The sequence below is a fragment of the Pongo abelii genome, chromosome 16 (assembly GCF_028885655.2).
Source record: "Pongo abelii isolate AG06213 chromosome 16, NHGRI_mPonAbe1-v2.0_pri, whole genome shotgun sequence".
Lineage (NCBI taxonomy): Eukaryota > Metazoa > Chordata > Mammalia > Primates > Hominidae > Pongo > Pongo abelii.
Genome location: NC_072001.2, coordinates 58,458,032 through 58,481,418, shown reverse-complemented (window position 1 = coordinate 58,481,418; position 23,387 = coordinate 58,458,032). Strand labels below are relative to the sequence as shown.

At 42.5% G+C, this 23,387-nt stretch overlaps 1 protein-coding gene and 1 pseudogene across 6 annotated transcripts in view; both read left to right on the top strand.

Moving 5' to 3' along the window:
* Positions 1-23,387, top strand: part of DNAAF4 (dynein axonemal assembly factor 4) — an 88,328-nt gene that overhangs the window by 39,298 nt on the left and 25,643 nt on the right. For all 6 annotated transcript variants that reach the window (XM_054531525.2, XM_054531527.2, XM_024232380.2 and 3 more), the window contains exons 5-6: positions 11,615-11,760; positions 20,141-20,250. In XM_054531525.2, the coding sequence (XP_054387500.1) occupies positions 11,615-11,760; positions 20,141-20,250 (256 nt within the window). The remainder of the gene's footprint in view (positions 1-11,614; positions 11,761-20,140; positions 20,251-23,387) is intronic.
* LOC100454615 (acyl-coenzyme A thioesterase THEM4-like) lies at positions 15,446-17,073 on the top strand (annotated as a pseudogene).

Below are 23,387 nucleotides of genomic sequence, written 5' to 3'. Positions count from 1 at the left end.
CTTCCTGGCTTAATCTGGGAGGATTGTTTAATTCCTTCTAGGTTTAGGAATTTATCCATCTCCTCTAGGTTTTCTAGTTTGTGTGCACAAAGGTATTCATAGTAGCTTTGAATCATCTTTTGTATCCCTGTGGTATTTGTTGTAATTTCTCTCATTTAATTTCTAATCGAGCTTATTTGGATCTTACTCTTTTCTGGGTTAATCTTACTAATGGTCTATCAGTTTTGTTTGTCTTTTCAAAGAACCAGCTTTTTGTTTAATTTTTCTTTTGTATTTTTTTTCTTTCAGTTTCGTTTAGTTCTGCTCTGATCTTTGTTATTTCTTTTCTTGTGCTGAGTTTGGGTTTGATGTGTTCTTTTTTCTCTAGTTCCTTGAGGTGTGAGCCTAGATTGTCTTTTTATGCTCTTTCAGACTTTTTGATGTAGGCATTTAGTGCTGTGAACTTTCCTCTTAGCACTACTTTTGCTGTATCCCAGAGGTTTTGACTGGTTGTGTCACTATTATCGTTCAGTTCAAAGAATTTTAAAATTTCCATTTTGATTTCATTGTTGACCCAAAGATCATTCAGGGGCAGGTTATGTAATTTCCATATATTTGTATAGTTTTGAGTGTTCCTTTTGAAGTCAATATCCTGTTTTATTCCACTGTGGCCTTAGAGAGTATTTGATCTAATTTTCATTTTCTTAAATTTATTGAGATGGGCCAGGCGCGGTGGCTCATGCCTGTAATCTCAGCACTTTGGGAGGCCTAGGCGGGTGGATCACAAGGTCAGGAGATCGAGACCATTCTGGCTAACACGGTGAAACCCTATCTCTACTAAAAGTACAAAAAATTAGCCGGGCATGGTTGCGGGCACCTGTAGTCCCAGCTACTCGGGAGGCTGAGGCAGGAGAATGGCATGAACCCAGGAGGCGGAGCTTGCAGTGAGCCGAGATTGTGCCACTGCACTTCAGCCTGGGCAACAGTGCAAGACTCTTGTCTCAAAAAAAAAAAAATTATTAAGATGACTGGGCGCAGTGGCTCATGCCTGTAATCCCAGCACTTTGGGAGGCCGAGGAGGGTGGATCACCTGAGGTCAGGAGTTTGAGACCAGCCTGGCCAACATGGTGAAACCTCGTCTTTACTAAAAATACAAAAATTAGGCTGGTGTGGTGGCGGGGGCCTGTAATCCCAGCTGCTTGGGAGGCTGAGGCAGAAGAATCACTTGAACCCAAGAGGTGGAGGTTGCGGTGAGTTGAGATCACGCCACTGCACTCCAGTTTGGGCGACACAGCGAGGCTCCATCTCAAAAAAAAAAAAAATTATTGAGACTTGTTTTGTGGTCTATCATTTGGTTTATCTTGAATGTTCCATGTGCTGATGAAAAGAATGCCTATTCTGCAGTTGTTGGGTAGAATGTTCTGTAGATATCTATTAAGTCCATTTGTTTTAGGATATAATTTAAATCCATTATTTCTATGTTGACTTTCTGTCTTGATTACCTGTCTAGTGCTGTCAGTGGAGTACTGAAGTCCTCCACTATTATTGTGGTGCTGTCTCATTTCTTAGGTCTAACAGTAACTGTTTTATAAATTTGAGAATTCTGGCCGGGCACGGTGGCTCATGCCTGTAATCTCAGCACTTTGGGAGGCCGAGGCGGGTGGATCACGGGTGGTCAGGAGTTTGAGACCAGCCTGACCAACATGGTGAAACCCCGTCCCTACTAAAAATACAGAAATTAGCTGGGTGTGGTGGCATGCGCCTGTAATCCCAGCTACTCAGGAGGCTGAGGCAGGAGAATTGCTTGAATCTGGAGGTGGAGGTTGCAGTGAGCTGAGACTGCGCCACGGCACTCCCGCCTGGGTGACAGAGTGAGATCTGTCTCAAAAAAAATAAAATAAAAAATAAATAAATAAATAAATTTGAGAGTTCCAGTGTTAGGTGCATAAATATTTAGGATTGTGATACTTTCCTGTTGGACTAATTCTTTTACCATTATATAATGTCCTTTTTTATCTTTTTTAACTGTTGTTGCTTTAAAGTCTGCTTTGTTTTGTATAAGAGTAGCTACTCCTGGCTAGGCACAGTGGCTCATGCCTGTAATCCCAGCACTTTGGGAGGCCGAGGCGGGCAGATCACGAGGTCAGGAGTTTGAGACAAGCCAGGCCAACATGGTGAAACTCCATCTCTACTAAAAATACAAAAATTAGCCAGGTGTGGTGGCGCGCACCTGTAGGCCCAGCTACTTGGAAGGCTAAAGCAGGAGAATTGCTTGACCCCAGGAGGCAGAGGTTGCAGTGAGCCAAGATTGTGCCACTGCACTCCAGCCTGGGCAACAGAAGGAGATTCTGTCTCAAAAAAAAAGAAAGAAAGAAAGAAAAAAGAATAGCTACTCCTGCTGACTTTGGTGTCCATTTGCATGGAATATCTTTTTTCCACCCTGTTTATGAGTCCTTATATGTTAGGCAAGTCTGTTAAAAGACTTACTTGGTTGGTTGATTTTTATCCAATTGACATTCTGTATCTTTTAAGTGGAGCATTTAGGCCATTTACATTCAACGTCAGTATTGAGATGTGAGGTACTGTTCTATTCGTCATGCTAGTTGTCGCTGTACCTTATTTTTTTTTCATTGTGTTATTGTTTTATAGGTCCTGTGAGATTTATGCTTTAAGGAGGGTCTATTTTGGAATATTTTGAGGTTTTGTTTCAATATTTAGAACTCCTTTTAGCATTTATTGTAGTGCTGGCATGGTAGTGACAAATTCAGCATTTCTTTGTTTGAAAAAGACTTTATCTTGCCTCTGGTTATGAAGCTTAGTTTCACTGGATACAAAATTCTTAGCTGATAATTACTTTGTTTAAGGAGGCTAAAGATAGGACCCCCATCCCTTCTGGCTTGCAGGGCTTCTGCTAAGAAATCTGCTGTTAATCTTATAGGTTCTCCTTTGTAGATTACCTGATGCTTTTGCCTCACGACTCTTTTTTTTTTTTTCTTTTTTGAGACAGGGTCTTTCTCTGTCACCTAGGCTAGAGTGTAGTAACATGATCTCGGCTCACTGCAACCTCCAACTCCCAGGTTCAAGCAATTCTCCTGCCTCAGCCTCCTGAGTAGCTGGGATTACAGGCACCCGCCACCACGCCTGGCTAATTTTTGTATTTTTAGTAGAGATGGGGTTTCACCATCTTGGTTGGCCAGGCTGGTCTCGAACTCCTGACCTCATGATCCACCCACTTTGGCCTCCCAAAGTGCTGAGATTACAGGTGTGGGCCACCGCGCCCGGCCTTGCCTCACAGCTCTTAAGATTCTTTCTTTCATCTTTACTTTAGACAATGTGATGACTATGTGCCTAGGCAATGATCTTTTTGCAATGAATTCCCCGGGTGTTCTTTGAGCTTCTTGCGTTTGGATGTCTAGACCATGGAAGTTTTTCTCGATTATTCCCTCAAGTATGTTTTCCAAACTTTTAGATTTCCCTTCTTCCTCAGGAGCACCAGTTATTCTTATGTTTGCTCATTTACATAATCTCAGATTTCTTGGAGGCTTTGTTCATTTTTTAAAATTCTTTTTTTCTTTGTCTTTGTTGGATTGGGTTCATTTGAAAGCCTTGTCTTTGAGCTCTGAAGTTTTCTACTTGTTCAAATCTATTGTTGAAACTTTCCAGTGTATTTTGCATTTCTTTAAGTGTGTCTTTCATTTCCAGAAGTTTTGGTTATTTTTTCTTTATAATATCTGTTTCTCTGGAGACTTTTCCATTCATATCCTCCTTTTTTTTAAATTTATTTAAGTTTATTTTCACCTTTCTCTAGTGCCTCCTTGAGGAGCTTAATAATCAACCTTCTGAACTATTTATCTGGCAATTCACAGATTTCTTCTTAGTTTGGATCCATTGCTGGAGAGCTAGTATGATCTTTTGGGGGTGTTACAGAACCTTGTATTGTCATATTACTAGAATTACTTTTCTGGTTCCTTCTCATTTGAGTGGACTGTTTCAGTGGTAAGATCTGGAACTCAAGTGCTACTGTTCAGATTCTTCTGTCCCATGGGTGTTCCCTTGATGTGGTGCCCTCGCCGTGTCACTAGCGATGGGGCTTCCTGAGAGCCAGACTGCAGTGATTATTATTGCCCTTCTATTTCTGTCCACCCAGTTGGGCCCCAGGCTGGTGCTAGGGAATGTCTGCAAAGAGCCCTGTGATGTGATCCGCAGGTCTCCCAGCCATGGATACCAGCACCTGTTCTCGTGGTGGCAGGTGAGTGAAGTGGATTCTGTTGGAGTCTTTCGTTGTAATTTCGTTTAGTGCACTTCAAGTACTGGTTATGCTAGCAGTGAAGTTGTCACCTGGACAGATTCAGGATCTCTGGCTAGACAGGGTGTTGCAGGAAGTGGAATTAGCTGTTGTTATCTCCTTCTTTGGAGCAGGGTTGTTCTGTTATGAGTTGCTATGGTGGCTTGAGTTGGTTGGGCTCTAGCCAGGAGGTGGCACTTTCAAGAGGGCACCAGCTGCAGTATAGAAGAGAGATATAATGTTGATGTTGGCCGGGACAAGTACTCGGGTTTCTCAGGTGATGGGCAGGGACATAGAACAGGTAGAGAAAAACCATCAGGTGGGGGCAAGGTTAGTTGGGTCTGGGCTCAGACTCCCCTTGGGTGGGGCTTGCTGTGGCCACAGTGGGGGTGGAGGGGATTCTCAGGCCAATGGAATTATGTTCCCAGGGGTATTATGGCTGCCTCTGCTGTGCCATACAGGTCACCAGGGAGGTGGGGGAAAGCCGACGGTGACAGGCCTCACCTAGCTCCCAGGCAGCCACCAAGGCCAGTCTCACTCTGGCCATGCCACCCCAACCGCACTGAGTTTATATCCAGGCAGTCGGTGAGCAGGGCTGAGATCTTGCCCCAGACTATAAGCCTTGCCACTGAGAAAGCAAGAGGGCTGTTAGGCCTCACCAGTCCCTGCCTGCCCACACTATTGGCTGTGGCTTCTGCACTCGCATCTGTACTTCCCATTTGCCCCCTCTGCCACCAATTTCTGCTTAGGAAAATTCCTGCTCAGTCAAAATTATTACAAAGTTCAGCTATAAGCTTCCTTCACCCTGCGGTCCCTCCCCAATTCCACTGGCTGCCTTCCCGTCTCCAAGGACCTCTGTGAGATCAGGCCAGGAATGGCTTCCTTGGACTCCAGCTGGGGATGGAAGTGCCTATAGGGCTCTTCCTGCTGCTTCTTCTACTTTTATATTTTGCTCAGCTACCTAAATCTATTTCAGCTCAGGGTAAAGTTAAATCCTTCCCCTGTGATCTGGATTTTCAGGCTCCCCAGTGGGGATGTATGTTCAGAGACTGACCTTTTCCTCCCTCACACTTTGGGAACTCAGTTTTTCAGCTGTCTCATGGCATTTGCTGCAGCAAACCACTTCTTTCAAAGGGTCTGTGAATTCTTTCAGTTTTCCTGCGGTGTTTCTTGCCGTGTTCCTGAAGTGATTCTTGGAGTAAAAGTTCACAATGTGAGTCTCCAGATGCTGTTCTGTCCATCCAAGTGGCAGCTGCATGTTAATCCTGTCTCCAATCTGCCATTTTCCCTCCTATCTCCCAATGAATATAATTCTATACTGAAAGCTATGAGTTTGGTTTTATCTAATTTTGGAATATTAAACTTTGTTTTGGATGCATTTTCCGCCTGGCGTGTGGCTCATGCCTGTAATCCCAGAACTTTGGGAGGCTGAGGTGGGCAGATCACCTGAAGTCGGGTGTTCAAGACTAGCCTGACCAACATGGAGAAACCCTGTCTCTACTAAAAATACAAAACTAGCCGGGCATGGTGGTGGGTGCCTGTAATCCTAGCTACTCGGGAGGCGCTGAGGCAGGAGAATCGCTTGAACCCAGGAGGTGGAGGTTGCAGTGAAGCGAGATCATGCCATTGCACTCCAGCCTAGGCAACAAGAGTGAAACTCCGTCTCAAAAAAAAAAGAAATATTTAGTATTTTCCTTATGTAAGTCATTATTGAATTCCTATAAATTTAACATTTTAGTGTAAAATCACATATATAATAATAATAATTAACATTTATTAGGTGACTACTATGTGCCAGGGGATTTTATTGCTTGGGTCACTCAGTCTTCACAACACTTCAGTCTAAGTGCTGCTATTCTTATTTTAGAGGAAATAGATGTTCAGAAAAAAAAAAAACTATGAATAAGTAAACTTGTGGGATTTGAACCCAGATCTGGTCTGCATCTGAAACCTGTGCTATTTCCACCAGGTTATATGTCTTTACAACTTTAACAGTGAGGCTTGGCATGTTGAAAAGTCATTTAGAGCCTGGGCATGGTGGCTAACGCCTGTAATCCCAGCACTTTGGGAGGCCGAGGTGGGCAGGTCACCTGAGGTTAGGAGTTCCAGACCATCCTGCGCAACATGGCGAAACCCTGTCTCTACTAAAAATGCAAAAATTAGCCAGGCATGGTGGCGTGCACCTGTAGTCCCAGCTACTCAGGAGGCTGAGGCAGGAGAATCACTTGAACCCAGGAGGCGGAGGCTGCTGTGAGCCAAGATCGTGCCACTGCACTCCAGTGTGGGCGACAGAGTGAGATCCTGTCTCAAAAAACAAAAACAAAAAAAGTCATTGAATATATATATATATTCAATTTGCTAATATTTTGTAAGCAATTGTCACATTTATCTTCATATTGAGGTTCAGTTGTATTTTTCATTCCTCATACTGTTCTTGTCTAGATTGTATACCAAATTATACCAGACCCATATACTATAGAGCATTTTTCTTTTTCTACTATTTGAAACAATGTAGTTAGATAAGAGAAATATCTGTTGTTTTAAGGTTTAGTAAAACTTCCCCTAAAACTGTCTAGGTCTGGAGTTTTTTTATGGAAGTTTTTTTAAAAAAAAAATAGATTTAGTTTCTATAATAGTTATTGATTATTGAAATTTTCCAAAGTCAATTTTGGTAATTTGTCTTCTAAATTGTGCATTTTATGTATTCAAATTCATTTCCATAAAGTTTTTATTTACTTATCTTTACTTTATCTATAATTATATAATTTATTAATTTCTAATATTGTTCTTTTTTTTGAGACAGGATCTCATCCTGTCACCCAGGATGAAGTACAATGGATCTAGCTTGATCCTTAATAAAGCAATCTATCCTTTGTTTCTGGTTGTTTTAAAATTCTTTCCCTTGGTATATTATGGGTTCATTACTATAAGTTCAATTTTATATTTATTTATCTCATAATATCATAACTTGAAGCATACTGTCACTCAAAGAACTTTGTCATTCATCAATTCTTGGAATTTCAAAACTATTGTCTTCAAATATTACGTTCTTGGCTGGTAATTTACCTTCTTGGTTCATCCCTGTAATCTCAGCACTTTGGGATGCTGAGGTGGGTGAATTACTTGAGACCAGGAGTTCGAGACCAGCCTGGCCAATGTGGTGAAACCACATCTCTACTAAAAATACAAAAATTAGCTGGCTGTGGTGGCACATAGCTGTAATCCCAGCTACTTGGGATACTGAGGCATGAGAATTGCTTGAACCCAGGAGGCAGAGGCTGCAGTGAGCCGAGATCGTGCCACTGCACTCTAGCCTGGGTGACAGAGTAAGACTCTGTCTTAAAAACAAAAACAAAAACAAACAAATATTACATTATTATATTCTCTTGTTTTCAATATATATTTTCAAATTACACAGATGTTTTTCTTTTTTTTGAGACGGAGTCTTGCTGTGTCGTCCAGGCTGGAGTGCAGTGGCACGATCTCAGCGCACTGCAACCTCCGCCTCCTGGGTTCAAGCAATTCTCCTGCCTCAGCCTCCTTAGTAGCTGGGACTACAGATGTGCACCACCACACCAGGCTAATTTTTGTATTTTTAGTAGACACGGGTTTTCACCATATTGGCCACGCTGATCTTGAATTCCTGACCTCAAGCGATCTACCTGTCTTGGCCTCCCAAAATGCTGGGATTACAGGCGTGAGCCACCGCACCTGGCCAACTTTCTTGTATTCTCTTTATTTTCCTCAGCTATGTCCTGTATAATATCCTCAGATCTATCTTCTAGTTTATAAATTTTCTTCAACCGTGACTAATTTTATGTTATACTTGTCCAAGATGTTTTTAATTTCAGTGACGATATTTTTCATTTTGAAAGTTCTTCTTTTGGCCAGATGTGGTGGCTCACGCCTGTAATCCCAGCACTTTGGGAGGCCGAGGCGGGTGGATCATGAGGTCAGGAGACGGAGACCATCCTGACTAACACGGTGAAACCCTGTCTCTACTAAAAGTACAAAAAATTAGCTGGACGTGGTGGTGGGTGCCTGTAGTCCTGGCTACTCGGGGGGCTGAGGCAGGAGAATGGTGTGAACCCGGGAGGCAGAGCTTGCAGTGAGCCGAGATTGCACCACTGCACTCCAGCCTGGGTGACAGAGCAAGACGCTGTCTCAAAAAAAAAAAAAAAAAAACAACTGTTTTTTTTCACACCTCTCTGTTCTTTGTCACTAGCTTCTTAGTTTTCATTATTGATGTTAGCCTGTCTTTACTGGCTTTGAGTATGTTTAAAATGATTAATCTCTTTCAGATTATTGTGCTATTTCAAAGTCTTGGGGAGCCAGTCGTCTTATTTGTTGTGTCTGCTGATTGTTCCTCATACTGGATTGTTTCCTCTTGTGAATTGTGCTTTTTTGCCTGACCACTAATCTGCAAAAACTTCTTAGTGTGTATGTATGAGGAAATATCATATATTCTTATTTGCAAAAGACTTGTTGATGAGGAATACCTGGAGCTTCAATTTCTTACAAGAGACATTTTTTCCAAGCTTCACTTCCTAAGATTAGTGAGCAGAGATCATATAAGCATCCTTTTCACTAAGAGTGATGCCCACTGGGCACAGTGGCTCACGCCTGTAATCCCAGCACTTTGGGAGGCCGAGGTGGGTGGCTTACGAGGTCAGGAGTTCAAGACCAGCCTGACCAACATGGTGAAACCTGTGTCTACTAAAAATACAAAAACAATTAGCTGGGCATGGTGGTGCACGTTTGTAATTCCAGCTACTCAGGAGGCTGAGGCAGGAGAATCGCTTGAACCTGAGATGTCCTGCCCTTCTATGATTCTAGTTTCATTTCCACCTCTCCACCTCTGTACCTACATCAGCATTAAATTTCCAGTCTCCAGCCATTGATATTAATCTATTTGCATCTAAAATCTTTCCAAACAGCTTTGTATCAGCTTTTGAGATGACCCTGGCTTTAAGTTCGGTGATGAAGCCTTTGCTTTACTTACTTTTGAAACTGAACTATATATTGAACCTTTTGTTTATTTATTTTTTATCAAGAATTTGTATGTGTTCATAACATTTTACCTTTTCATAAAATTCCATGTAAAACTTTGTAGTAAAAGTTTTAACCTGTGTTGTTACAAACAGCAAATTTCTTTTTTATGTTTTGCAATTCGCAAATAGCAAATAGAAGAGTTTGTAAATTAGATATACGAGTTTGGAAATTATATATCTAATTTTTACTGTAACTAGTGGTCACTTTAATATTTTTTATAAACACATAAAGATTTGTTTTTCTGTAGCAATATAGTTCTTTTTAGTTCTCCTCATGGGATAATAGTGATGATTTCCTGCATGTTCTATATCGTATTAGTCATTAGTATTATTAGTAATCTGAAGTAAAATGAAGTATGCTTCATTTTTACTTTCTATTCTATTTTCCTTCTTTTTTCCTTTTCCTTTTTTTTTTTTTTTTAAGTGAGACTTGCTCTGTTGTCCAGGCTGGAGTGTAGTGGTGTGATCTTGGCTCACTGCAGCCTCTGCCTCCCAGGTTCAAGTGAATCTCCTGCCTCAGCTTCCCAAATAGCTGGGATTACAGGTGCCTGCCACCACCCCTGACTAATTTTTTGTATTTTTAGTAGAGATGAGGTTTCACCATGTTGGTCAAGCTGGTCTCCAACTCCTGACCTCAAGTGATCCACCCGCCTCAGCCTCCCAAAGTGCTAGGATTACAGGCATGAGCCGCCGCTCCCAGACCTGTTTTCCTTCTTTTGTATTACTATTTTAAAATATTATTTACAGGCTGGGTGTGGTGGCTCACACCTGTAATCTCAGCACTTTGAGAGGCCAAGATGGGAGGATTGCTTGAGCCCAGGAGTTGAAGAGCAGCCTGGGCAACAAAACAAGACCCCATCTCTACAAAAAAGCATACAAACAAAAAATTAGCCGTGTATGGTGGTGTGCACCTGTAGTCCCTGCTCTTGAGAGGCTGAGATGGGAGGATTGCTTGAGCCAAGGGGTTCAAGGCTGCAGTGTGCTGTGATTGCATCACTGCACTCTAGCCTCGGTGACGGTAATAACCCTGTCTCTAAAAAAAATATATTATTTACAACATTTTTAGCATGTTCTCCACTGCTTTAGAAAACCCATTCTTTTTCATTTTGCTCTCAAATTCCCCACTCTTGGTGCTTAATGTTATTAATCTGTGTTCTGGAACATTTCTTTGAGTAATGTATTCACAAAAGATGACTAGGTAGTGTTGGCTGAGTTCTTACATACCTAGAAATGTCTTTTGCCGTTATGAGTGAGCAACAGTTAACTTGGATATAAAATTATTGGGACCTTGTATTAGGTAGGTTCAAGCCAAGCATTGTAAAATAAAGCCCCAAATATACAGATCAAATAAAGATAAAAATTTAGTTCTCTTTAATGTAATACTTTGTTATGCAACAGTGCTCAACGACTGTGTTCCACAAGGCCATCCTGGCTGATGGGATCACCTCTGTTATCACATTATTTGGCTTTCATCTTTGAGTGTAAGAGCGCTCCTTCCCCCCTTGCCCCAGTCCTTTGAAATGTCTAGTCAAGACCCTTTCCTAGTTTTTGTTTGTTTGTTGGAGATGGAGTCTCACTCTGTCGCCCAGGCTGGAGTGTATGGCACGATCTCAGCTAACTGCAACCTCTGCCTCCCAGGTTCAAGCAAGTCTCCTGCCTCAGCCTCCTGAGTAGCTGGGATTATAGGTACGTGTCACAGGCCTGGCTAATTTTTATATTTTTAGTAGAGCCAGGGTTTCATCGTGTTGGCCAGGCTGGTCTTGAACTCCTGACCTCAAGTGATTGGCCCGCCTTGGCCTCCCAAAGTGCTGTGATTACAGACATGAGCCACTGCGCCCGTCCTTGCCAGTTCTCATTAGTTCTCTTTGATGGCTAAAACCTCTTACACTAGTATAAGGAAGCATATAGGAGATAAAGTATATAGGAGATATTGCTATAGAGCTTAAGGAGATAGAGGTGGTATTGGCAGTGGTGGTTTTGCCTATGTGCCCTTCTCTAGAGTTGATGTAGAGTTGCCTAGAGTATCCTCCCTTAGAGATGATGTGAATTAAACACTGTGGTTTTACAAAGAGAACCCCAGAAAAGTAGCTGAGGCCATTGATAAAGAGCAGGTAGGTCATTAGCTGTCATATTATCAGTGCTAAATTTTGCATTCTTTTCATTCTTTTCTTGCAGAAAATATATTTGACTTATTTGTTTAGGATTTGGGGGTGAGCTTTGATGTGTAATTACTTTATCAGTTGATTGTTAACTAGAAAATGAGAAATAAGTGACTTGTTTGCTACCATTGTTTTTGAAGGAAGAAATTCAGAAAATATATTTACTGAGAAGTTAAAGGAAGACAGTATTCCTGCTCCTCGCTCTGTTGGCAGTATTAAAATCAACTTTACCCCTCGAGTATTCCCAACAGCTCTTCGTGAATCACAAGTAGCAGAAGAGGAGGAGGTAGATATACTTACTCTAGTTACAATTACCACAAATGAAAATACTTTATTTTTATTTCATCTATTGAAATTAGTGCTGGTTCTGAATTTCTTAAGTATTTATTACACTAAAGAAATAACATCATGAATATGTTTTAGAATTTCCTTATGAGAAAATATATTTTGCATATTTTTTTGGCTCCAGAATAGTGATAAGAGAACACCGATTAAATATATGTACAGTAGGCTGGGCGCAGTGGCTCACGCCTGTAATCCCAGCACTTTGGGAGGCCGAGGTGGGTGGATCACTTGAGGTCAGGAGTTCAAGACCAACCTGACTAACATGGGGAAACCCCATCTGTACTAAAAATACAAAAAATTAGCCAGGCATGGTGGTGGTGCATACCTGTAATTCCAGCCACTCAGGAGGCTGAGGCAGAAGAATTGCTTGAACAGGGGAGTCAGAGGTTGCCTTGAACTGAGATCTTGCCACTGCACCCCAGCTTGGGTGACAGAGCGAGACTCCATCACAAAGCAATGAAAAACTTACATATATATACATATATGTACAGTATTGTTTATTCCAAGAGATAAACTGTTGTACTTGCCATTTATTTGATCAGATACATCATTTTCTATAAAGTTAATAAATGTATAAACTCTGGATCAGTCTGTGTTTGGAAAGAAGAGATTTGGAAATTATTAATATATCATTACAACTAATTATTACCAGTAACAGGTATTTCTAATGTGACATTTTAGAATTAATATCTTCCATCCATTTATAAATTCCTAAGCCCTGGATTTCAAGTATTATATCTTTAGTTGTATTAGCACTAAGAACTACATTTTTCTGGCTGGGTGCAGTGGCTCATGCCTGTAATCCCAGCACTTTGGGAGGCCGAGGCGGCGGGATCACCTGATGTCAGGAGTTTGAGACCAGCCTGACCAACATGGTGAAATCCCGTCTCTACTAAAAATACAAAAATTAGCCAGGCATGGTGGCGGGCACCTGTGATCGCAGCTACTAGGGGGGGACTGGGGCAGGAGAATCGCTTGAACTTGGGAGGTGGAGATTGCAGTGAGCCGAGATTGCGCCATTGTACTCCAGCCTGGGCAACACAGTGAGACTTTGAATCAAAAAAAAAAAAAAAAAAAAAAAAGGCGGTCCTTTTTTTTTTTTTTTGGAGATGGAGTTTTTGCTCTTGTTGCCCAAGCTGGAGTGCAGTTGTCGCAATCTCAGTTCACTGCAACCTCCTGCTCCCAGGTTCAAGCCATTCTCCTGCCTCAGCCTCCCTAGTAGCTGGGATTACAGGCATGTGCCAGCATGTCTGGCTAATTTTTTGTATTTTTAGTAGAGATGGGGTTTCACCATGTTGGTCAGGCTGGTGTCAAACTCCTGACCTCAGGTGATCCACCCTCCTCAGCCTCCCAATGTGCTGGGATTATAGGCATGAGCCACCGTACCCAGCCAAGAACTGCATTTTTTTTACTGCAAGGCTGAATTGATGCATCTTTGATTTGAAAAACTGTAGAAATAAGAAGATCCTTAAGACATAATGACAAGCCGGGCGTGGTGGCTCACACCTGTAATTCTAGCACTTTGGGAGGCCGAGGTGGGTGGATCACCTGAGGTCAGGAGTTTGACACCAGCCTGGCCAACATGGTGAAGCCCCATCGCTACTAAAAATACAAAAATTAGCCTGGTGTGGTGGCAGGCACCTGTAATCCCAGCCACTCGGGAGACTGAGGCAGGAGAATCATTTGAACCCGGGGGTCAGAGGTTGCAATAAGCCGAGATTGCACCATTTCACTCCAGCCTGGGTGAAAGAGCGAAACTCTGTCTCAAAAAAAAAAAAGAGACATAATGACAATATAAATATTAATTATTTCATATTATTAAACAATGTATTTTCTGTATTTGTAACATTTCTATAATTATACAGTTATAATTATTATTATTATTATTATTATTTTTGAGATGGAGTCTCGCTCTGTTCCCCAGGCTGGAGTGCAGTGGCGCAATCTCCGCTCACTGCAAGCTCCACCTCCTGGGTTCATGCCATTCTCCTGCCTCAGCCTCCCGAGTAGCTGGGACTACAGGTGCCCACCACCACACCTAGCTAATTTTCTGTATTTTTTAATGGAGACGGGGTTTCACCGTGTTAGCCAGGATGGTCTCAATCTCCTGACATTGTGATCCACCCGCCTCGGCCTTCCAAAGTGCTGGGATTACAGGCGTTAGCCACTGCGCCCGGCCCATAGAATTATTTTTAAATTGTGTTTATACACATACACACACACACAGACACAGCTTTTTTTTTTTTTTTTTTTTGAGTTGGGGTCTTGCTCTGCTGCCCAGGCTGGAGTACAGTGGGACAATCATGGCTCACTGTAGCCTTGAACTCTTGGGCTCAAGTGACCTTCTGTATATTTTTCAGTACAGAAAAATGAAAATATAAAAGAGAATTTTAGATCAATATCCCAGATGAACATCGATGCAGAAATCCTCAATAAAATACTGGCAAACTGCATCCAGCAGCACATCAAAAAGCTTATCCACCATGATCAAATGGGCTTCATCCCTGGGATGCAAGGCTGGTTCAACATACGCAAATCAATAAACGTAATCCAGCGTATAAACAGAACCAAAGACAAAAATCGCATGATTATCTCAATAGATGCAGAAGAGGCCTTTGACAAAATTCAACAGCGCTTCATGCTAAAAACTCTCAATAAATTAGGTATTAATGGGACGTATCTCAAAATAATAGCTATTTATGAGAAACCCACAGCCAATATCATACCGAATGGGGAAAAACTGGAAGCATTCCCTTTGAAAAATGGCAGAAGACAGGGATGCCCTCTCTCACCACTCTTATTCAGCACTGTATACTGTTGGAAGTTCTGGCCAGGGCAATCAGGCAGGACAAAGAGATAAAGGGTATTCAGTTAGGAAAAGAGGAAGTCAAATTGTCCCTGTTTGCATATGACATGATTGTATATTTAGAAAACCCCAATGTCTCAGCCCAAAATCTCCTTAAGCTGATAAGCAACTTCAGCAAAGTCTCGGGATACAAAATCAATGTGCAGAAATCACAAGCATTCTTATACACCAATAACAGACAAACAGAGAGCCAAATCATGAATGAACTGCCATTCACAATTGCTTCAAAGAGAAAAAAATACCTAGGAATCCAACTTACAAGGGATGTGAAGGACCTCTTCAAGGAGAACTACAAACCACTGCTCAACGAAATAAAAGAGGACACAAACAAATGGAAGAACATTCCATGCTCATGGATAGGAAGAATCAATATCGTAAAAATGGCCATGCTGCCCAAGGTAATTTATAGATTCAATGCTATCCCCATCAAGCTACCAATGACTTTCTTCAAAGAATTGGAAAAAACTACTTTAAAGTTCATATGGAACCAAAAAAGAACCCAGATTGCCAAGACAATCCTAAGCCAAAAGAACAAAGCTGGAGGCATCAGGCTACCTGACTTCAAACTACACTACAAGGCTACAGTAACCAAAACAGCATGATACTGGTACCAAAACAGAGATATAGATCAATGGAACAGAACAGAGCCCTCAGAAATAATACCACACATCTACAACCATCTGATCTTTGACAAACCTGACAAAAACAAGAAATGGGGAAAGGATTCCCTGTTTAATAAATGGTGTTGGGAAAACAGGCTAGCCATATGTAGAAAGCTGAAACTGGATCCCTTCCTTCCACCTTATACAAAAATTAATTCAAGATGTATGAAAGACTTAAATGTTAGACCTAAAACCATAAAAACCCTAGAAGAAAACCTAGGCAATACCATTCAGGACATAGGCATGGGCAAGGACTTCATGTCTAAAACACCAAAAGCAATGGCAACAAAAGCCAAAATTGACAAATGGGATCTAATTAAACTAAAGAGCTTCTGCACAGCAAAAGAAACCACCATCAGAGTGAACAGGCAACCTACAGAATGGGAGAAAATTTTTGCAATCTACTCATCTGACAAAGGGCTAATATCCAGAATCTACAAATAACTCAATTACAAGAAAAAAACAAACAACCCCATCAAAACGTGGGTGAAGGATATGAACAGACACTTCTCAAAAGAAGACATTTATGCAGCCAACAGACACATGAAAAATGCTCATCATCACTGGCCATCAAAGAAATGCAAATCAAAACCACAATGAGATACCATCTCACACCAGTTAGAATGGCGATCATTAAAAAGTCAGGAAACAACAGGTGCTGGAGAGGATGTGGAGAAATAGGAACACTTTTACACTGTTGGTGGGACTGTAAACTGGTTCAACCATTGTGGAAGACAGTGTGGCGATTCCTCAAGGATCTAGAACTAGAAATACCATTTGACCTAGCCATCCGATTACTGAGTATATACCCAGAGGATTATAAATCATGCTGCTATAAAGACACATGCACACGTATGTTTATTGCACTGTTCACAATAGCAAAGACTTGGAACCAACCCAAATGTCCAACAATGCTAGACTGGATTAAGAAAATGTGGCAGTAGTGTGTGCTGTTCAGGGCTAGAGCAAGCGCGGCCCCACGGCCTGCGAGGTCCTGAGCCATGCTGAGGAGCTGCACTGGGTGCCTCCACATGCTGTGGGCTCTTTGCCGGCCACTGCCAGTAGGCTGGCGCCTGCCAGGTAGTGGGCTGCGACCCACGCTGAGATCATTTTCTTCTGAGGAAGTCATTCTTAAGGACTATTCTGTCCCCAACCCCAGCTGGAACAAGGACCTAAGACTGCTCTTTGACCAGTTTATGAAGAAATGTGAAGACGGCTCCTTGGAAACGTTTGCCTTCATATAAATGTACACCTACTGAAAAGATTCAAGACTTCAAAACCTGTTTTCTTGATCCAAAGCTTATGAAAGAAGAACAAGTGTCACAGGCCCAGCTCTTCACCAGAAGCTTTGATGATGGCCTGGGCTTTGAATACGTGATGTTCTACAATGACATTGAGAAAAGGATGGTTTGCTTATTTCAAGGAGGCCCTTATCTGGAAGAACCACCTGGATTTATTCATGGAGGTGCCATTGCAACCATGATTGATGCTACTGTTGGTTTGTGTGCAATGATGGCTGGGGGAATCGTCATTACTGCCAGTCTCAACATCAATTATCAAAGACCTATCCCTCTTTGTTCTGTTGTTATGATAAATAGCCAACTTGATAAAGTTGAAGAAAAGAAATTTTGTTTCCTGTATTGTTCAGAGTGTTGATGAGAAGACCCTATACTCAGAGGTGACAAGCTTATTTATAAAGCTGAATCCTGCTTAAAGTCTGACATAAAGAGCTGCTGGTGAACTCCATCTCATTCTCTCCCCTCCAGAAGAAGCCGTTGTCCCCCGAATACTCTGCTCCCTCACTGCTGAATCCCTATAGGGAGAAGCCTGCCAACAGTGACCTTCCGAAACAGCCTTCTGAATACAAGGAGGATTCAGTTTCCATCTTCTCAACTTTTTAACACAGAAACACTTCCTGCGAGCATTTCGACAACTCTCAGGCCGGGCACTGTGGCTCACGCCTATAATCCCAGCACTTCAGGAGGCCAAGGAGGGTGGATTGCCTGAGCTCAGGAGTTCAAGATCAGTCTGGACAACACGATGAAACCCCGTCTCTACTAAAATACAAAAAATTAGCCGGGCATGGTGGCGTGCACCTGTAGTCCCAGCTACTCAGGAGGCTGAGGTAGGAGAATTGCTTGAACCCAGGAGGTGGAAGTTGCAGTGAGCCAAGATCAAGCCACATCACTCCAGCCTGAGCAACAGAACGAGAACCCATCTCAAAAAAAAACATAAAAACTCTGTCTCCTTAGGATATGTTACCTGCTCCACTGCGGACTAGAGAAATAAATGTGTATTGAAACTTTTACTGCAAACTTGAAAATGCTAGAAAACCAAGCATGAAGAATAAATACATGGCGGGGAACACACAGGCATGTGCACATGCATATACATCGTAAGTTAGTAAGTTAGAAAGCTAGCTTTGTTGTATCTGAACACATGAATCTTTTTGGTCAGAGTAGGAAGCACAGCCAGATCCCATAGGAGTGAATACCTCAAATCTGTTGTCTGGGATTCTAGAGATTAAACCACTGTGCCATTTAAAAAAAAAAAAAGAAAGAAAATGTGGCACATATACACCACGGAATACTATGCAGCCGTAAAAAAAGATGAGTTCATGTCGTTTGTAGGGACATGGATGAAGCTGGAAACCATCATTCTCAGCAAACTATTGCAAGGACAAAAAACCAAACACTGCATGTTCTCACTCATAGGTGGGAATTGTACAAGGAGAACACCTGGACACAGGAAGGGGAACATCACATACCGGGGCCTGTTGTGGGGTGGTGGGAGGGGGGAGGGATAGCATTAGGAGATACACCTAATGTAAATGACGAGTTAATGGGTGCAGCACACCAACATGGCACATGTATACATATGTAACAAACCTGCATGTTTTGCACATGTGCCCTAGGACTTAAAGTATAAAAAAAAAAAAAAAGAAAAATGAAAATACTATAACCCAGAAAGGTAAAATAATAATCACATGGGCTGGGCATGGTGGCTCACGCCTGTAATCCCAGCACTTTGGGAGGCCTAGGTGGGCAGGACAAGGTCAGGAGTTCGAGGCCAGCCTGGCCAATATGGTGAAACCCCGTCTCTACTAAAAATACAAAAATTGGCCGGGCATGGTGGCACATGCCTGTAATCCTAGCTGTTCAGGAGGCTGAGGTAGGAGAATTGCTTGAACCCAGGAGGCGGAGGTTGTGGTGAGCTGAGATCATGCCACTGCACTCCAGCCTGGGGGACAGAGTGTGAACCTGTCTCAGAAGAAAAAATGATAATAATAATAATATCACATGAACTCCCAGAAAGCAAGAAATTTGGCTAGAAATTTTATCTATTGTATTTCCACCAGCTATTGAGATTTTTAAAAAAGTTTAAGGCCGGGCACGGTGGCTCAAGCCTGTAACCCCAGCACTTTGGGAGGCCAAGGCGGGTGAATCACAAGGTCAGGAGTTTGAGACCAGCCTGGCCCATATGGTGAAACCCTGTCTCTACTAAAAATACAAAAAATTAGCTGGGCATGGTGGCACGTGCCTGTAGTCTCAGCTATTTGGGAGGCTGAGGCAGAAGAATCGCTTGAACCCGGGAGGCGGAGGGTACAGTGAACCGAGATTGTGCCACTGTACTCCAGCCTGGGCAACTGAATGAGACTCTGTCTCAAAAAAAAAAAAAAAGTTTAATAATGTATAAATATGGCCAGGCGCAGTCGCCCATGCCTGTAATCCCAGCACTTTGGGAGACCGAGGGGGGCGGATCACGAGGTCAGGAGATGGAGACCACGGTGAAACCTCATCTCTACTAAAAATACAAAAAATTAGCCGGGTGTGGTGGCGGGCACCTGTAGTCCCAGCTACTCGGGAGGCTGAGGCAGGAGAATGGTGTGAACCCGGGAGGCGGAGCTTGCAGTGAGCCAAGATCACGCCACTGCACTCCAGCCTGAGTGACAGAGCAAGACTCCGTCTCAAAACAATATATATATACATATTGCAAGATTAAAATCACCATCATCGGCCAGGTGCTGTGGCTCATGCCTGTAATCCCAACACTCTGGGATTCTGAGGTGGGTGGATCACGAGGTCATGTGTTCAATACCAGCCTGGCCAAAATAGTGAAACCCTGTCTCTAGTAAAAATACAAAAATTAGCCGGGCATGATGGCACACACCTGTAATCCCAGCTACTCGGGAGGCTGAGGCAGGAGAATCACTTGAACCTAGGAGGTGGAGGTTACAGTGAGCCGAGATTGCGCCACTTGCACTCCAGCCTGGGTGACAGAGCAAGATTAAAAAAAAAAAAAATTACCACTATCAAGTAGTACGTTAATCTGCTCTGGCTGCTATAAACAAAATACCATAGACTGGGTGGCTTAAACAATAAACAGTCATTTCTCATAGTTCTGGAGGCTGGGAAATCCAAGATCAGGGTGCCAGCATGGTTCTTGGTAGGGGCACTCATCATAACTTGCGGACAACCACTTTCTCACTGTGTCCACATAGTGGGTGGGGGAGCTCTGATCTCTTTCTCTTCTTATAAGGATAAACTCATTTTGGGAGCTCTCCTCTCATGACCTAAACCTCATTACCTCTCAGAGGCCCCACTTCCAAATACTGATTCACATTGATGGTTATGGCTTCAGTGTATCAATTTGGAGGAGAGGTGGGGAAGACACAAACACTCAGTGCATAACAAATAATATTTCCATCCACTGGAGGAAGATGGAAAATCTAAAAGGAAATGTTAATTAAAAAAGACTTTTTTATTCTTCATAAGACTTCTTTCTCATTCTAGTGGCTACACAAACAAGCTGAGGCACGAAGAGCAATGAATACTGACATAGCTGAACTTTGCGATTTAAAAGAAGAAGAAAAGAACCCAGAATGGTTGAAGGATAAAGGAAAGTAAGTTGTTTGAACTCTCATCATGAGCTTTATCATGTATGAAGACATTAGTAGTTGTCATAGGACAAGTATGGTGGCTCATGCCTGTAATCCCAGCCCTTTGGGAGGCCGAGGTGGGATGATCACTTGAAGCCGGAAGTTCGAGACCAACCTGGGCAACAAAGCGAGATTTTGTCTCTACAAAACACAAACAAAATAAAACATTAGCCTGGCGTGGTGGTAAGCACCTGTAGTCCCAGCTACTCAGAAGGTGGGAGGATCCCTCAAGCCCAGGAGTTCATGGCTGCAGTGAGCTATGATTGTGCCACTGCACTCCAGTCTGGGCAACAGAGTGATACCCTGTCTTTGAACAAAAAAAGTAGTTATCACATTCTCTAGATATTTTGTCTGTTTGTGTGTTGTTGGAGAAAGATAATGCAAATAAGCAAATAAGGTAGACAGGGCCTCCATATTTTAAAAGTCAGATAACAAGGCAATGAGGCTCTAATTTTATTTTTTTATTTAAATGTCATAAAAATGAAAAAAATACATCTTTTGGAATGCTTATTAAAATTCCTTTTAAAATCCATTTTACATTCGACATAAGTCCTTCCTGATGTCTCCCATAAAAACAGGCTTTTTGCAAAGCTACAGCTGTTTTGATTATTCTTATCCATTTTTTTTTCTTTTTTTTTTTTTGAGATAGAGTCTCATTTTGTCGCCCAGGCTGGAGTGTAGTGGTGCAATCTCAGCTCACTGCAACCTCTACCCGCCAGGTTCAAGCAGTTCTTCTGCCGCAGCCTCTCAAGTAGCTGGGATTACAGGCATCCACCGCCACACCTGGAGAATTTTTTTTTGTATTTTTAGTAGAGACGGGGTTTCACCATGTTGGTCAAGCTGGTCTTGAACTCCTGACCTCTAGTGATTCGTCCACCTCGGTCTCCCAAAGTGCTGGGATTACAGGCATGAGCCCTGGTGTGGGACCTATTCAAATCCATTTCTAAAGATTACCGTCTTACTGCCTTCCAGGTCAGTGGTGTAAACACAAAAAAGATTACCATATTATCCCAGAAGAAATTATCTTATATCTGGGCAGTCATTTTATTCATTTGTATATGGATTTTTTTTTTTTGTTTGAGACAAAGTCTTGCTCTTGTTTCCCAGGCTGGAGTGCGATGGCACAATCTTGGCTCAATGCAAACTCCGCCTCCCAGGTTCAAGCGATTCTCCTGCCTCAGCCTCCTCAGTAGCTGGGATTACAGGCGCCTGCCACCACGCCCAACTAATTTTTGTGTTTTTAGTAGAGACGGGGTTTCACCATGTTGGCTAGGCTGGTCTCAAACTCCTGACCTCAGGTGATCCGCCCACCTTGACCTCCCAAAGTGCTGGGATTACAGGCGTGAGCCACTGCACCCGGCCGTGAATATTTTAACATACTGATCAAAAACAGTGACTTCTGGTATATTCTGAGTAGCAATTTGTGTTCATATTTTGAGGCGGCTATAGAATTATTTATTATATTTCATCATATACACTTCTGTGCTTATTTTCCTATTACTTCTATAACAAACTACCACAAAGTTAGTGGCTTAAAACAACACAAATTTATTATCTTATAGTTCTGTAATTCAGAAGTCCAAAATGAGTTTCACTGGGCCAAAATTAGGTGTCAATTGCATTCCTTTTGAAGGCTCTAGGAGAAAAGCTATTTTCTTAAATTTCCAGCTTCTAAGCTGTTTACGTTCCTTGAATTGCGGCTCCCCAGCCACTGATTGCATTATTCTGACCTCAGTTTCCATGATCTCCTTTTCTGACTCTCCTGCCTCCTTCTATCTTTTATAAGGCCTCTTGTGTTTATGTAAGTCCCACCTACATCATCCAGCGTACTCTCTCCATCAAACTCTTTAACTTAATCACATCTGCAAAGTCCTTTTTGCCATGTTAGGTAACATTCATAGGTTCTGGGATTAGAATATGGACATCTTTTTTTTTGGGCAGGGGGCATTATCTGTCTACCACAATATCTATATTTTTCCTTTCTTTCTACTTTTTCTTGGTCTTTTCTCTTGTCTGTTACAACACCAGGGATTGTTTTGTGGCTGGAGTTGGCAATTTTTCTGAAGGTTAGAAGCCTGGAACTGACAGGTTGGTTCTTCTAACTCCCAAGAGTAAAACCATTTATAATCTTTCCTCCTCTTTATCTTCTTCCTTTCTTCCTTCCTATTCATTCAGCCATTAAATAAGCAATTATTGATTGCTTGCTATTTGCCAGACTATAGGCACTTAACAACAGAAATCAGGAGGAGAGAGACATACACAAATACTTAAAACACTGTGTGGGAAGTACAATAATATTAATAAGAACAAGGTAATAGGGCCGGGCGCTGTGTCTCACGCCTCTAATCCCAGCACTTTGGGAGGCTGAGGCGGGCGGATCACCTGAGGTCGGGAGTTCACCAGACTGAACAAAAACAAGAAACCCTGTCTCTACTAAAAGTACAAAATTAGCTGGGTGTGGTGGCACATACCTGTAATCCCAGCTACTCGGGAGGCTGAGGCAGGAGAATTGCTTGAACCTGGGAGGTGGAGGTTGCGGTGAGTCGAGATCGTGCCACTGCACTCCAGCCTGGGCAACAGAGTGAGACTCCATCTCAAGATAAAAAGAAAATTTCTGGCCAGGCACAGTGGCTCACGCCTGTAATCCCAGCACTTTGAGAGGCCAAGGTGGGTGGATTACTTGAGGTCAGGATTTTGAGACCAGCCTGGCCAACATGGTGAAACCCCATTTCTACTAAAAATATAAAAATTGGCTGGGCATGGTGGCTCACTCCTGTAATCCCAGCACTTTGGGAGGCCGAGGTGGGTGGATCACCTGAGGTCAGGATTTTGAGACCAGCCTGGCCAACATGGCGAAACCCCATCTCTACTAAAAATACAAAAATTAGCTGGGCGTGGTGGCAGGTGCCGGTAATCCCAGCTAATTGGGAGGCTGAGGCAGGAGAATCGCTTGAACCCAGGAGGCGGAGGTTGCATTGAGCCGAGATCGCGCCATTGCACTCCAGCCTGGGCAACAAGAGCGAAACTCTGTCTCAAACAAACAAACAAAAAAAATTAGCTGAGTGTGGTGGCGGGTGCCCATAATCCCAGCTACTCAGAGG